Source organism: Hydra vulgaris, chromosome 12, assembly GCF_038396675.1.
Source record: "Hydra vulgaris chromosome 12, alternate assembly HydraT2T_AEP".
NCBI classification, from domain to species: Eukaryota; Metazoa; Cnidaria; class Hydrozoa; order Anthoathecata; family Hydridae; genus Hydra; species Hydra vulgaris.
In genome coordinates, this window is record NC_088931.1 from 80,130,818 (window position 1) to 80,148,903 (window position 18,086).

Below are 18,086 nucleotides of genomic sequence, written 5' to 3' on the forward strand. Positions count from 1 at the left end.
TATTTTACTGTTTTACGTTTTTTTGGTTTTTGGTTTTTTAGTTTGGTGTTTTAGTTTCTTATTATGGTGTTTACTTAAAATGAGTACTTGTACTATATGTAAATATTCCATGAAATGTAAAATCTATTTCAGAATACATTTGATTCGATTTGATTATATATATATATATATATATATATATATATATATATATATATATATATATATATATATATATATATATATATATATATATATATATATATATGTTTTTTTGTTCCCGTTTTGTTTTGTTTTTTTACTTTTTTTAAACAATTTTTATCATATTTATATATATTTTTTAATTTTTATTTTATTCATTTTTTTATTTATACATTTTTAAATTTATTATTTTATTATAAAAATATATTTTTTATGTTCATTTATGTTATTTTTATTTATTTATTGTATATTATATTTCATTTTTATTTTCATCTATTTACAAAAATGAATAATTTCAGTAATATATCCATATTTAAACCTTGCTGTAACCCTAATCCTGACCTTTATGCTTACCCAAACCAAACCCTCAGTCGATGTAGCAGCACTCTGTTGCGAGTCAGGCTATTTGATAGTCGATGTTTGTACTTTTCGCTCTCTATAAAAGTTGTTTTTTTTTTTTACAAAATAATTATGCCTATGGGGACATTTTTTTTTTTACAAAATAATGATGTTTATGGGAAAATTTTTTTTTTTTACAAAATAATTATGCTTATGGGGACAAAAAAAAAACGGGTACACTAAAATGTCCCCGATAATGCTAATGTCCCTGTAAGTGTTCTTTTTTTTGTAAAATCTGTCCTTGTAAGTGATACTATAGGTGTATATATATATATATATATATATATATATATATATATATATATATATATATATATATATATATATATATATATATATATATATGTATATATAATTACTTAATTACTTTAAAAATATCAATAAATACAAATTTACCCGATACTAAATTAATTTTTTTAAAGAAGTATTCTGCTGGATTGTTGTGACCAGTGTCTTCAGCTTAAAAGTTTTTTTTTTTTTTTGTTTAAGTTTTATTTTTAAAATGGTAGTTCTATTTAATGTCAATAGATGGTCAAGAAATAAATCCAAACTACAAATGAACAGCCATCAATCTGGCTACCTTATTAAATATCATTGTAGCAAAAAGTATGTAGGTGAAACAAAAATGCAAATAAACACTCATGCAACAACACAAAAACAGTACAATTAGAAATAAATCAGAACGATCTGCATTAGCCACACACAAGAGACATTGTGCACAACAAATTAACTGGGACAGTTGCAAAACTCTAAAAGTTGATGCTAAAAAGTTTGATAGGAAAGTTGGTGAGGCACTTGAAATACAGTACCACCAATGCGCCCCTCAACAAAATGGTATCAATTTAGATGAGGGACAATATGTGTCAATAAACACATATGGTCACAACAATCCAGCAAATATTTCTATTAAAAAATGAATTTAGTATTGAGAGAAATTTGTATTTATCGATGTTTTTAAAATAATAATTTACATACTCTCATACATGATGTCTACATTCAAAATATATATATATATATATATATATATATATATATATATATATATATATATATATATATATATATATCTGTGAGTGAGTATTTTTTATTTATTGTATTTTTTATTTATATGTATTTTTTTAATAAAAATTTTTCTTTCTATAAATTAGCAAGTTAAAAATAATAATGGGTGACTATGATGATAAACTTAAATTAACTGATGCTTTAGAAGTTGGTATTGACGAAAGTGATGTTTGTGATAAAACACGGTATTCTGTCACCTGTCAAGATTTAGTTGATCTAATGAAGAGAAATGATATATTAGTTGCAATTAATGAAAAGTTTAATGGTATTAGTGGTCTTGTAAAGGCTTTAAATAGTTCTGTTAGTCAAGGTCTTTTAGGTACCCATTCTGATATTGAAGATCGAAAAAAAAATTTTGGTAGAAATTATATTGAAACAAGACCTCCAAAAACATTTCTTTGTCTAGTTTGGGAAGCACTTAGAGATCCAATACTTCGAATATTATCTGTTTGTGCAATAATATCTTTTGTGCTAGGAATGGTTATTGATAATGTTAAAACTGGCTGGATTGAAGGATTTGCTATTTTAGTTGCTGTTGCTATATGTTCACTTGTTGCTGCTCTAAATGACTGGCAAAAAGAAAAACAATTTAGACAACTACAGAATAAGATTGATGATGAGCAAGTTGTAAATGTATTACGAAGTGGAAATATTATTAAACAAAAAGTTAGTGAGCTAGTAGTTGGTGATATTTGTTTCCTAAATTATGGTGATTTAATTCCAGCTGATGGAATTTTACTTAATGCAAATGATCTAAAAGTTGATGAAAGTTCCTTAACAGGGGAGTCAAATTTAGTAAAAAAGAATTTAAGTTGTCCAGCATTGTTATCTGGTACATTTGTTATGGAAGGCAGTGGTAAATATATTATTACAGCTGTTGGAGTTAATTCTAAGTCAGGTGGTATAATGCTTTTGTTAGGAGCTGCTGAAAAAACTCATGAAGTGCATATAAAATTAGAGGAGTCTACTGAAGATATAAAAACATCAAAAAATCAAAATAAAGAGAAAGAAAAATCTGTTTTACAAATCAAATTAACAAAGTTGGCCGTATTAATTGGGTGGATTGGTGTAGCTGCTGGGGTAATTACTACATTTATTATTATTTTAAGATTTTGTATTCAAACATATGCTGTAGAAAAAAAATCTTGGGATAAAAAACATTTAATAGATTTTCTTCATGCTATTATTGTTGGAATAACAATCATGGTTGTTGCAATCCCTGAAGGTTTGCCACTTGCTGTAACAATATCCTTAACATATTCTATCAAAAAAATGTTATTTGACAATAATTTAGTGCGTCATTTGACTGCTTGTGAGACAATGGGAAATGCAACCGTAATTTGTTCAGATAAAACAGGCACTTTAACAACAAATCGAATGACTGTTGTTGAAAGTTACATGCAATGTACTCACTTTAATGGAACTCCAACAATTAATGCTCTCGACAATGATTTTTTAGAACTATTTTGTCAATCTGTCTCCATTAATAGCAACTCAGGATCACAAATAAAAGTATAATTTTTATTTTTTCTTATTTATTTTTATATATATTTAGTTTTTAGTTTTATATACAGGGCACAAATTAAGCATAACACCATTACAAAACGCAATAGCTTTTCGCACCTTTGCAATTAGTTTTTTTCTAAAAAAAATGTTTTCATAATGATTTTTTTTTTCCTTTTGTAATTTAGAATTTATTTTAGTTGTTCTAAAAAAAATAATAATGTCATGCTAAACATTAACATAAATAGAAGTGTGTTCATTTGCTATTTTGCACAAGATTTTCATTTAATATAAAACGCTTTTGAATTTTAACTACTTTAAATATCTGCGTGGAAACCTATAATATCCTATTTCTATTTTAAAGTTAAACTTAATATGATTTACTTTATGGATAAAGTACATCACAGTAAATTTATCTATAAACTAAATCAAAACAACCAAAAGTTGCTCCAGTTATGTTACTTAATTGTTAAATATACTTAACATACTTAAAGACATTTACTTGCAAAAATGAGTCATAAAAATAAGTATCTATAAATTATCATAATAAGTATCTATAAATTATCTTGACAAGAAATTTCAAATAAAATTTTTAAATATAAATATGTGAGTTGTTTTTAATAATTCATTAAAAAAAAAATTCTATTTCAAGTTTTCAAAAAAATTTTGCTTATTTTAATTATTCCAATTCTGTTTAAAAAATTTTTTTATTTTTTTTATTTAAGCATAGATAAGCATAAGACTTATGGAAATATAATTCAATTTACTAATTCAATTTTTTTTTCTGACTTTAGTTTATTGCAAAACAATTTGAGTGCTAATATTGAATGAAAACATAAACTTAAAAACCCTTTGAATGAAAAAATTAGTTATAATTAAAAATTTTGATAGTATGCTTGATCAAGAAGCAATAATTTAGTAGGAATGTGGTATCCAATAAGTTTATTATTTTTTTTGAGTTTACCTGTTTGATTTATTAATTTGATCTTACTTGTTTGGTCTATAGATGGAGCATGTTTTTGAAAAACTACTATAATGATAATGTTTTCATTAATTCTTTTTTTTTAATTAGTATTATTCTATTTATGTACTTTTGATTTATTTTAAAACGTTTTATGTTTTATGTTTTTTATGTTATAATTTGTATAAAACAATGAAAAAACAACTCAGTGAATTTGCTTTATATTAACACAAGCTTTTTATATTGACAAAAAAACTTAGCAATATTGTTTTATTATTGTTTGTATAGCTTTTTACACTAACAGTTTAATAGGCTTTAAAAATAAAATGTGTTTTGTTGTCAGTGTGAGCATGGTATTAAATAGTTTTTTGTAACTATATAAAGTGTTTTAAATATTGTAATATTTGCACTTTTGCTTTTACTTTTTAAAGTATTATGTTAAGTAAAAATGATAATTAAAAAAATATCATAATAAGTCTTTCTTGCACATTACATTACAACCGCAACTTAAGTTTTAAAATATAACTTAAGCTGTAAATAAATTAAACTATTTTAAATGCTGCCGAACGAGAGTGTTATGAGATAATATTTAAATATCAGAAATATTGTGTTAAAAATAAAACAATTACAAACTAATGTACAAAAGATACAATTTTGAACTAATGTAAACCCCCTTATTGCAAAGCAGCAAGCAAGGGGTGGGAAATTTAAAAAAAAAGTCAAAAATTTTTATGTTTACATAAAATGTGTGAACGCAACCACAAACTTCGTTTTTTTTGAATAAGAAATGAAAATATGTTGTTTGCTTTGAAAGAATTCTTTTCACAAATTAGATTAAAATCTTTCCTTTCTCAATAATTCAATTTTTATAATTCAATATCATAAAAAGTTTTTTTGACATAAGTTTTATATTTAAACATAAATTTTGTTTACAAATATTTGCTTTGTAACTGATAAAGTCTATGTATAAATTGTTCATAGTCTATATTAAAAATATTTTATTACATAAAAGATTTTTCGAAAGTCTCCATTTTGAATTGAAATGAATAAAAGCAACTCTAAAACTTTTTTTTTATTGATTTTTTGTTTTAAGAAAGTTTTTTTGTTTAAGAACTTTTTTTTCATTCATGCAATTAAAACTTTTTGCTTTTTACTCCAAATCACGTTGATATAATAATATATTATTAATATAATAATAGGTTAATATGATTTATGATTACAAATTATGTTTACACATGTCTTATTGGTAACTGATAAAATATATCTATGAATAGTTTACAATCTTTATTTAAAATAGTTCATTGAATACTTATAAAAACAAAACAAAAAAACTTAATTGTAAAAAACCAAACAAAAGATTATGTTATATATAAATTTGTTTTAAGAAATAAATAATAAAGAAAAGTAATCTTTTTCAAATACTTTATTTTGACTTCTTAAGTAATATTTCTTATAGTTATATTGTTTAAAAAGATTTTTTTACAAGAATTTTTCATAATAATAATAAATAAAATTTATAAAACTTTATGGCATCTGTTTTCAAGAATTTATAACAAAAAAAGTGGCTGTTAAATTTTTCCTAGAAAATGTAAATCAATCTGTTAACAAGATCTTGTCAATTAACCAGAAATTATAAAAAGGTTTAGCAAGTGAATATAAAAAGATAAATATAAACTTATCTTTTTATATTCACTTGCTAAACAACTTGATGAATATTTTTGACAAAAAATCATATATTATTAAATACTTAAGTTTTAAAACTAAATTTTGGAAAAAACTAAACTTTATCATGCTTTTGTTAACTTACGTTACCTAAAAATTGCAAAAGTTCTTTTGTTATTTTCTTGAAATTTATATATTTTATAAAGTATAAAATCTGACCAACAACAATTTGAACATGTTAGCTCCAATTTCATGCTAAATTAATTCCAATTATGCAAATAAACTTATGGTTAAAATAACATTTTACAATATTTAAACATAGAAATGACTTAAATAAATAAATTTTGGTAGTAAAGGTATATTTAAGATAAACTTTTATGTGTCTACATCAATATTCATTTGCTAAAAGTTGACGAAAAAGCGAATAAAATTTTACTACTTTTTGATTTTCCGCTGCGGTATTGCCCTTCTATGTCCCTGGTAGTAACGCGCTCAACTTTTTTCTCTGCTTAGTGGCCTTGTTTGTCAAGGTTCGTGTTTCAGAGTTATAGAGTTGAGAGAGGGTTATAATCACAATTAAGTAGCCTCCTCATCTGTAGTGGCCTTCGCGGCCTTGGGGCGGTGAAATAACAAAAAAATATATATATATTCTCAAAATAAAATAAAATAAGGCACTTCAAAATCAAATACCAAAAAAATAATAACTTTAAAATTCTAAAGAAAACACCAATAGCAATTGCAACAATGTTTAGTATTTAAAATTGTGTATACGAAGATTGTAATGTAAAACATAAGCATTTCTCCTGTTTTCAGAGTTAACCTATTTCATCAGAAAGAGTAAACTTGTCCTCCACAACTGAACAACCGTTTTCTTTCAACAGAAGATGGAGGGCATGATAAATACTTCTGAGCTATTGGAGCTAATTGCTGGAAGTTATTTCTTTTTGCTCCCCACCATACCATAGGGCTATCTTGTTGCAGATAACCTCTTGGCTCAAATAAATTAAAACTTTATTTTTCAATTTTAGATAATGTTTGCTTTCTGTTTCTTGCAGAACTTCAGATATTGATGTGTTTTCAATTAAAGTACTTTTATTTTTAATAAAATTTTTAAAGCATTTTGAAAAATAATATCTAGATTTATTGTACTTGATGACAAACTGACCTTAGGTTGAAATTCCATATGATCTTTTTGTTGAAGACTTGTTAAGTAATCTACAGACCATTTACTAATATTTTCAAATAACTATCCGGTTCTCCGTTTAGAAAAAAATTATTTTTATACCTTGGATCTAAAAATGTGGCTAAATTTTTGTCATTGAGATATTTTTCAAATCTTTCATTCGCTGATTTTTTACATTCTTCTAAAGTTGTCCCTAATCCTAAAAGCAATGGAGACTTTTCAGCTTGAACCAGCATGGTTTTTATAATTTGTACAGTTGGAATTATAGCAAGTGCAGTTGCTTTACACTCACCTAATAAATTTGTTAAAATATTAAACATTTTTGAAAATCGTAGTAATTTTTCTAAAATAATCCATTCATTGTTTTCCAGTGACTTTAGCTTAGAATTGTCATTATCACAACTAAATGTGATTTCAATAAAATGCGATTTCAAAAATTCTTTCAAACATAAAATATTGTTCCATCTTGTTGTAATGTTGTACCTATTATCTAGCACTTGATAATGAGTTTGACATTTATAAGCTTCAAAAAACAATGGTGAATGTTTAAAATGGGTTACTATGTTTTTACAAGTTGTTGATATATTTTTAATATATATCTGGGCAAATACAGCTTCATTCAACACTAGTTGCAAAGTGTGTAAAAAATACGGCAAAATGTTGTAACCTTATTTCAATAATATTTTGTACTCTCTTATTCCAGCTACCATATAAACTGCATTTTCTCTAGCGGCTAAATGTACCTTTGAAGTTCCAATAAATAAGTCATTGATAGAACTTTGAATTGCTTCACATATATTTTTACATACATTAAGTTGACAAACTCAAAGAATTGCCGATTATTGATGATATTCATTAATTAACCAATAAGCTGTCAAGCTAAGAAATGAGCATTTTCTGTTGATAGATGTCCATCCATCAGTTGTAAATGAAATGTATGAAGCACCATTTATTTCTTTTTTGGATGTTTTGTCTGACTTTGTTGAAAATGTATTTTTTACTTGAAATGCAATAGTTAGGACATAAATGGTTAAGCAATCTTTGAAATCGAATGTCTTCTACTATAGAAAAAGGTTGAATATCAACCGCAATTATTTCTGCAATATAGTTATTAATTAACCTGCGATAGACTTATTAAATAGATTAAATAGACCTGGAATCATTAATGTCCCAGGGCTTTTTTCTCTCAACTGTTTCAAATAAAGTTTGTTGGGACTGTTTTGATAAACTGGCTTCGGTTGACTTGATTTTCTTGACTACATTTTGTTCAATTTCTGCTCTCCTTTTTTTTTCTTCTTCATTAAGTTTCAACTCTTTGCATGCTATTTCTTTATGTTTTGTATTAATATAAAACAACATATTTGTTGTGTTAAAAGACTTATTTTAAAAGACTTATGTTGAAAGACTATATTGTAACCTCTTGTAATCTTCAGTTTGCATGTGCTAAATATTGCAATCAAGGCATCTTCAGGAGAAATAGTAAAGTATTTCCAAACCCCGCTATGTGATTTTATTGAAATACTTTTTCCAAACAAAGCTGCTGCCATTCTGAATATATATTTGATTCTGCTACTTTATTAACTTATTAGTCGTTTAGATATCCAAATAACAATCGTGTAGAAATATAGCAGGCAATACTTGAATACATATAGATAACGATGCTTTAGTTACTTTTAAGTATAACAATAAATAAAATAACACAAAATAAAATTATTCTAAAAACATTCAGCTGTTAAATTAAAGCTTGTAAATATAATTTTAAGAATAAACAAATTTGCCTGTAAAGAAAATCAATATAAACATTTTCTCAAAAAAGTTCTCAGTAAAACATAAAGTTTATTATTTAATTATTATCATAATGCAGGATAAAAATATTAAAATGCAATCGGTTTTAAAATCGGTAAATTAATAAAAAAATCAAATCTTGAATCGAACCAGGTCTTGATTCACACGTTGAATTGAGTCACAAATCCATTCAAAATTTTAAGGAAATCTAAATTAAGGTATTTTTTTAAATAGTATATATTTCAAAAAATAAAAAATCCTATTCTCCCATTCTATTTCCTTGCAACGGCTTGAAGTTATATAAATCAGATTGAGCTGCCTCTAAAAGAACAGGGAAAATATGTATATATTTTTTCATTATTCTAGAGGGCGATCATCACTGTTTATGGTTCGCAAACAAACTTAGATACCCATTTCCGTAAATATGCAATCTTCAATGCATTTTTTTATGTAGAATTTTGTTGTTTTTCAGATTCTTTTTTCTTTAACTTGATTAAACACAGTGTCAAGTTAATTTATTGCTAAGTTTTCAATAATGTTGTTAATTATATAATTTATACAAGGTGTGATTTCGCATAGCTTAAAGTCAACTGACATTTCAATTAGATGATTTTTCACAAATAAAAGCTTGTTTTCAGTGCACACTGAAAACGAGCTTAAACCTAGGATTTAAATATTTTGAGACAAGTAGCGTAACTTATGCTAAATTAAAACATGCATGTAGTTGTGAAAGTAATTTCTTTTTTAAAGCTGCTCATAAAGCTATAACTTAACAAATCTAATTGAACTTTTAAAGTATAAATGCAAGGTTTAACTAAATTGATAGCGCAGTGGTATCACTACTAAGTAGTGTTGTTGCATCCGATATCGGTTTTTAAAATGGAATGCACTTTTTTTGAATATCTTTCATTACCACCGATGAAGCTTGAGGAGTTGCTTTTGCACATCTATCCCTTAAAGTGCATTCCGTAAGAGTCATTGTTATTGCTGTACAATTTACACATGACCAATTCAGACATTAAATTTACTGTTAAATCTGGTTTTACAGTAAGTTTAAATTTCATTTATTTTTAAACTCAAATTTATTTCCAACAAGATAGCAAGCAGCCACTATTAAGTTATGAGTTACTTTAAAATAGAGAATAAGTAAAAATACTAGGAAATGGTTAACTGAAGACTTGATTAATTGTAGGTTGTATATATAAGAAAAATATGAAAATGGCTAATAGTTGTAAGGTTTTTTTATGTGCAAGGAAAAAAACTGGATTAATAAAGGTTTTTATGGTATGAAAAGACAGATACAGTAAAAGGATGCAACTTATTGAATAAGAAACAAGCAAGAGTGAGTTTTGGTTTATCGTAATAGAGATAATAGCTTGTTCGAGCATTGATCATGATTATACTTGTAGAAAAAGGAAAGAAATGTAACCTTACTACAATGGGAGAGTGACTCAAGCTTGGCAGATAAAGCAGGTCTAATTTATAATTTTTTTTATATGTTAATTCACCTCCCCAAGGCTGAAAATGCCACTACAGATGAGGAGGCTGCTTAATTGTGGTTATAACACTCTCTCAACTATATAACTCCGAGACACAAACCTTGGCAACCAAGGCCGCAGCTCAGAGAAACAAGTTAAGCGCGATATTACCAGGGATGTGGTAAGGATCAAACTTAATACCTCTCACTTATGACGCGACCACTCTACCACTACACCATGACCGCATTACATTTACAATGTGCTTTTAGACTTTGTCTGAGAGTAAGAGGGTTGTTATTCATCAATATAGTAATACCAACATTATTGTAATATTTTTTTGCAGTAAATAAATGAGTTTTGTTGTCTAACAAAAATTGCAGATTTTAAGTCCAGAATTTAAATCCATAAGCCACAGCAAACCTTAGGCTGTTACAGAAGTGAGATCAGAATAAAAATTAGCTGCTTGTTCTAAGCAATCAAAAAGAAAAGATTTTTTGTCAAAACAAGAGTATAAAGTTGAGTCGTCAACAAGTAGATCCACTTTAGATATTAAATTTTCATGAAGATTGATATTGTAGATACAAACAATACAGGAGCAAACATTTAAGGGTACCACAAGATACCTAGTGGTATCTCAATTTAATAATCTCAAAACCTTTATATAAAGAAACTAATAACAGAGTGAAGACTAATCATAGGATAGCTGGAGAGGTCAAAGTGTTTTCTTGAGTTTTAAAAAATTGGAACCACTTAGCACTTTTTAAAAATTAAATATTAAATATTATATAATTAATAAGATTAAATGTTAAACTTACTTTAGTTAATGACATTGTTGAAGACTAACCAAAAGTTTCTAGAACCTAACATTTGATATAAGATACAAGACTTAGTTAACTGAGAATAACAGAGCTTAACATTAGACGGTACCTTTTTACATTGGCTTCTTGGAATAATAAAACAACATTGGTTTTTAAGAGAGATGTTCTTGTAAAAAAGATGAAATAAATGGCTAATAAAGCAACTGCTCAAGATGGTGAAAAATATGGAGTAGAGTGAGGTTTGACTTAAAATTGAAAAGTAGGAATAAAAGCTTCCAAACTTTCAGTTCAGAAGGAATAAAAACTTCTGAGATGCGCTTTATGCATACATATTATAGATATAAACATATGTCTGCTATTTATTCAGATGCTGGCATACAATATCCTTTCATATTTATATAAACTTTAGTATTTATATGGTCTAGTATTTGCCGAGAGAAGAAGAAGAAAAAAATGATTAACATTTAAGTTTGGAATTTTCAATGAAGTGTTGCAAGTTTTGATATTTTATTACATGGACTTTTATGAAATTCAAAGTAAAAGTTCTAGTTAAGCGAAGTTTTTGTCAAATGGACCCTAAAAAGCTATAAGAGTTAGCGAATGGTTCGACTTAATCAGGGTAAGATTAAGCAGATAATATGATAAAGTTTTATTGGAATTTAAAAAAAACATGCTGGATTTAGCTTTTAAATAAAAGAAATAAATCATTTTTTATTTAAACTTATGCCGCATAAACTAAAATTGAAGTACAATATGTAAACTGTTTAAACATATTTTGACTTGGGGAAAAAATTTTTAATAAAAATATTTTCTAAAACACAACTTATAATTTTCTTCCTCTCAAGTCCTTCAGGCGAGCGCAATTTTTTATTCTCGTAACGAAACTAGCAAGCGCTATTTGTCGTGCGCAGAAGATCATTTACGGGCAGAGTGATCGCTCCTGCTTTATCACAAGGCCTGATATATTTATTTGTACATATATATATATATATATATATATATATATATATATATATATATATATATATATATATATATATATATATATATATATATATATATATATATATATATATATATATATGTATATACAAATATATATGTATTTATACAATATATATACAATATACAGGGTGATTTAATCAAAAGTATAAACTTTAAAATTGAATAAAAATTGTAGATCAAATCAGATTATTAAGTCCGATACACCATTTTAAAGATAAATTAAAAGGAAATTGAGTGATAAGAATTTATTTGTTATTTTTTATCAATATGACCTCCATTTTTTTCAATTAATAAATGACATCTTTTGTAAAATTCAAAAACGTTGATTCCAAAGCCGAAGTGTTTATTTTTTGGATTTCTCTCGTGATGTTCTCTTTTAAATCATCCAAAGTCTTCGGTAATGGCTTATAAACTTTAGACTTAAGATAACCCCATAGGAAATAATCACATGGATTGAGGTCTGGTGATCGTGGAGGCCATTGTTGCTTGGTAATGAATTTCTCCCCAAATTTACTTTGTAACCACTCTTGAACCATATTAGCCGTATGCGGAGTAGCCCCATCTTGTTGAAAGTAGTATTTTTTGTGACTCTAAATTCTATAGTGCTTAGGCCAGAAAAAATTTTTAAGCATATCCAGGTAATTGTGCTGATTTACCGCTCCTTCAAAAAAGTAGTGTCCGTAGATTTTTCGGCAGGAAATGGCACACCAAACCAAAACTTTCGCATCGTGCAACGGTTTCTCTATCCAATCCTCAGGTCTCTCATTCAGCCACATTCTGTTATTTTGCTTGTTGATCGACTCAGTAAGGTAAAAATAGGCTTCATCTGTAGTGATCAACCATTTGTGAACATCCTTTTCCAAGTCCAGCCACCATTGAGCAAAAATGACCCTTTTTTCATAATCAAGTGGCAATAGTTGATGAGCACTCTGGTATTTATACGGTTTGAGTTGTAAATCTTTGAGAAGAATATCACACCAAAGGCTGTATGAAATTTCAACATCAACTGAGGCTTTTCTGATCGACAAAGTAGGATCTTCGAACAAGAGTACTTTCAGCTTATTTCTGGCATTAATTCAAATGTCTCGCTCATTCCTCGGTTTTGGTGGCAAATCAAGTATTGTTCCGGTTGTATCAAATTTTTTAGATAATTTTGTGATAGCTGTTGCCGTTGGACATGGTCTGTTCTTAAATTTACTTCTATAAGCTCTCTGAACCAGGCTTACGCTCTTCAACTCGACCAATTTTTTTATTAAAAATATGCGTTTTTGAATATCGTATCTCATGGCTATGCTGTTATTTTAATTTTTTTGAAATTATTAACATTAAATTTCCTTTTTAATGAGCTTTAAAATGTACTATCGCATGTAATGTATTTGCAATCAAAAAATTAATTATGTTAATTTAAAGTTTATACTTTTGATTAAATCACCCTGTATATGTATTTATATATATACAAATATATATACAAATATATATATATATATATTTATACATATATATATATATATATATACAACCCATAGATGTTGTCCTAAAGTTTTTTTCATATTTTGTTGACAAAAAGTAAAAATTAAAATGCAAGACCGGAATTATTTTTTTTTATTAATTGATAGACTGCCTGCCCCAACCAAACCCTCAGTCGATGTAGCAACACTCCCTTGCGGGTCAGGCTATTTGTCAGTCGATGTAGCAGCACTCCCTTGCGAGTCAGGCTATAAGATAGTTGATGTAGCAACACTACGCGCGTGATTTACAGTAAAAAAAAATAAAAATAAAAACATTTTATTAAAAAAATAAAAACATTTTATTAAAAAAAATAAAAATTAAGACATTGTTTATATTGTTAAAAACATTCATAATGTTTTTAAAACATTCTGGTCAATTAAATTTGCGTTTTTGTGGTTTTTTTTAAAAACAATTTATTTGTAATTAAATTAATGGTTTTTACTTTCGTCCAACACGCAAATGTTGGACGAAAGTCAAAAGTAATTAAAAGTGACGTATGTGTTGGCGTAAGAATCACTTTTTTCCTTCTGCTCTTCCCAAAGACAACAAATTATATATATATATATATATATATATATATATATATATATATATATATATATATATATATATATATATATATATATATATACATATACATATATAAATATAAATACACTCTTTCTTGGTCATTTTTGATTTTGCCAATAAAATGTCAAGTTAATATTGTTTTTTTTACTTAAATTTGCTTAAATTTTTTTTACTTTAAATTTACTTGAATTTTTTCACTTAAACTTTTTACTTTAATTGTTTGAAAGATGGGAAAAAGTTCAAAATTTTTTTTAAAGTATTTTTAATTTAATTTTTTAAAAGAAAAAAATTTTAACTATCTACTTTTTTTAAACAAAAAATTAAAATTTTTCAAAAATTAAATTATTTCACAAATTTCAGATTATTTAATGTCAATAAACAAATTTAATGTAAATGAATCCTAATTTTTTTCAAACAAAAATAACTTGTACTAACATTTGTAAAATGTAAACAACTTACACTTTAATTCCATTTCAAATTCCGATTCCAACAGCAATTCCATTTTTCAGCGAAACAAGTCCAAAAAGGAAAATATTACTTAATAAAGCTTTAGAAGCATAAAACATATTTAATGGCAAAAAAACTTCATAAGCATGCACACAAGAAAGTCCAATCATATGGTAGAACTTAGCAACCATGCTAAATGAATTGGTTTTTGTTTCAGTGCTTATCAAATAAGTCAATTGGAAATTCAAAGGAACCTTTGCATATGTTATTGCAACAGTTGGGGTTAATTGGTATCATCATCAGTATTAGAGTCTGTTTTCATTTAATACTAAAACAAGAAAGATGTTAAGGTTTTACATAACAATGGAGTTTTCTTTTTGTTTAATCATTCTCTTGAATGATTAAACAAAAAACTTTTACATCTACAAACATATCCATACCGATTATAATTGTTTTGTCAAATTGAATTCTGAATATAAAAAAAACACATAAAAAAACAAAAAAAATAAATGCTAGATTTCAAAACTCTTGTTTGTTTCAAAGTTATATTAGCAAAATTGATCGATCAAAATTTGACATATTTATAGGAGAAAAACAAAAATTGAACTTGAAAATTTTAAGTACCATCTTTAATCAAAGTTTAATTTATTATCTTCATCCAAGCCAGTTTCAAACCGACTTGTTTCATTATCCTCAACCTAATCTGCTTTATTATTTTCTTTCCAACGCTTATAATTATCTAACATCAGTCAGCATCATAATCGGACGATTCGTAAGCTTCAAAATCAGCATCAGTGAATCCTGGTGAAATTGTATCAAATATTGCAACACTTCACAGAAAAACTTGAAGAAAATATGAATAATATTTTAGATACCAAGTTGATACGCACACAAAAAAAAAGTTGAAGACCAGTACATTAGAGGTGCTCTAGATAATTATGCAAGATAGAAAGTCAAGAAATGCAAGAAAATCAAATTTTTAGTTCAACTTGTTTTTGATAACTTAATGACTAAAATTTAACTAGTTTACTCTTTTTTTTTTTGTTTTTATTCATAAGGAAAAGATTTTTTTAAATATATAAATAATGAGAAATATATAAATAATGAGAAAAATTATTTTAAAATTATTTTTTCTCATTATTTATATATTTATAAAAAGAGTTTGAAAAAAAAATCAAAAGTTTTATTTCTTTAAAAAAATAAAATTTGAAGCTTAATTCTTCATTTTTTCACATTACTTTGCTTTACCCACATTGCTTACCCAATTTTCGATTGTGTATTAATAAATTCGATCAATCTTTTGAAAAAAATTTATGTTTAATTTTGTTGTTAGTCATAAAAGTTTTGCTAAAATGTTGATAGTAAAATTGTTCAAAACATTTTTGCACTAAGTTAATAAATAAGGATATTCAATGTTTATTCTGTGAAAAAATGCTTATATTAAAGAAATTAAAATTATATATTATCTTTAGCCTTCAGAAACACCTAATGGATTTCCTAATCAAATTGGTAATAAAACAGAATGTGCTTTACTTGCCTTTGTTTTGGAACTTGGTAAAACATATCAATCTTATCGTGATGAAGTTCCTCAAGAAAAGTTTGTGCGTGTATATACTTTTAATTCCTTGCGTAAATCTATGTCAACAGTTATTAATAAGCCTGAGGGTGGTTATCGAATGTTCTCTAAAGGTGCTTCTGAAATACTATTAGAACAATGCAATAGAATTGTGAATAAAAATGGAAGAATTGAGAATTTTGATCAAGAACAAAAAGAAAATCTAAAATATACTGTAATTAAAAATATGGCTTCTAATGGATTAAGAACTATTTGTGTTGCTTATAAAGACTTTTCTTCTGAGCAAGGTCAGTTGGTTTAGAAATTCTGTTAAATGAAGTTCATTTTTTAGTAACTGTTTCTTATCTGGAAATATTTTTGTTTATATGCTTACTTGTTTTGCTTATCTTTTTATCATATCACTAGTTGCGTGCTGGCGCAAGAGGCCATGTGGCAATCCCGCATGGGTCTTAAGTTTTTTTTCTTATAAAGATCGGGGGAAAAATATTTTTACTAGATTCTTTAAATGATCAGCAAACAATTTTTTATTTGCTTTATTTTAGGGGCAAAGTCAGACCATCCCAAAAGGGGGAGGGGTGGGAGGTAATATTATCTTTTTTTGATTTAATGGATCCTAACCATCTAGTAGAAGGGAGATTTTTAGGTTATAGGATTTGTGGGCAGGTAAGGGCACAAATTTTTATGTGATTTGATATAATTTTTAAACAGTCTACCTATTAGACTTAATTTACGTCCTTCTTTTTTCAAACATTTATGCAACATTATCACAAATTAATTTTTTTAATTATCTTATTTAAAGTGTTAAACTTTAAGTATATTAGTGTTTTAGATAATAAAATGCAAAAATTTTAATTTGAAAAAATGCTTATTAATACTTCAAATAAGTTGCTTTTAATGATTTTAATAAATTAAATAAACTGCACTGAGTTTAAATTAAGATCATGACAGTCAGATGAGAATTAGAAGTCTGGAAATTATTCAATTTAAAAAAATCATGGTTGCTGATTTTTAAATATTAAAAAAACAATTGCTCGCAAAATTTAATTTGACTATTATTTATTAATTATTTAAAAAAAATTATGCTATTTAAATACATAAAGGTATAGTCTCCCAAACATTAGAAATTACTGTTAGACTAGTTAAAGTTATTCATTAAAGTGATTTCAAAGAAAGAAAATTGTTTTAAACAACGAAAGAAAAAAAGAAAGGAGTCTAATTAATGATTTTAAATGTTTATGAACATGAGCGCAAATATAATTTTAAATGTTTTGTATAAATGAAATTACCAGTTAAATTATTTTTTATAACCTTTCTTGTTTTATTTAAAACAGTTTGTATTATCACATCTCCCAGGTCTACGTAACTGGATGGCTCCATTAGTCACATTTTGCGATCATTGTGTCACATAAACAAATACATTTATTTTTTAGTTTTTTTGTTTGTATCTAATTTTCTTGATTTGACATCCCTATGTTTGTTGTGGTTTGCACTATACAGTCTTCACTAACATTCTTTTGGTTGTTTTGTCAACAATATTGTTTTTTAATGTTACATTTTTCAGTGGTTATAAGCTATTAATAAATAATCGCATTTATTGTCTTATCTGTTTTATCTTGTCTTATCTATATTTTCTCACTATTCTCTGCCTACTGGTTTAATGTTTGTATTTTTTTTATCTCTGGCTAATCATTTTTTAATTACTCTGAGTTTTGTGTGATAGCTATTGTCTCAACTTATCAGACAAGATTTATATTTCTCATACTATTGGAGTTAACACATTTTCTACCATATTTTCTTCTAACTACTTTCGTACTAACCACAATCATCTTAAATTAGTTTCAATGTTTATGAATGGTATTTATTTATTATATTTATAAGACATGTCACAGCTTTAAAAGAAATGGTCACTTTTTATTATCAATTACTATTTTCTATTTGCTTTGTGTTA

General features: G+C 26.1%; 1 protein-coding gene across 2 annotated transcripts in view; it reads left to right on the forward strand.

Moving 5' to 3' along the window:
• The first annotated feature begins 1,694 nt into the window (after positions 1-1,694).
• LOC100206247 (plasma membrane calcium-transporting ATPase 3) overlaps positions 1,695-18,086 on the forward strand; it is a 53,350-nt gene continuing 36,958 nt past the window's right edge. For both annotated transcript variants that reach the window (XM_065814601.1, XM_065814602.1), the window contains exons 1-2: positions 1,695-3,153; positions 16,035-16,425. In XM_065814601.1, the coding sequence (XP_065670673.1) occupies positions 1,744-3,153; positions 16,035-16,425 (1,801 nt within the window). In that variant the 5' untranslated portion in view covers positions 1,695-1,743. The remainder of the gene's footprint in view (positions 3,154-16,034; positions 16,426-18,086) is intronic.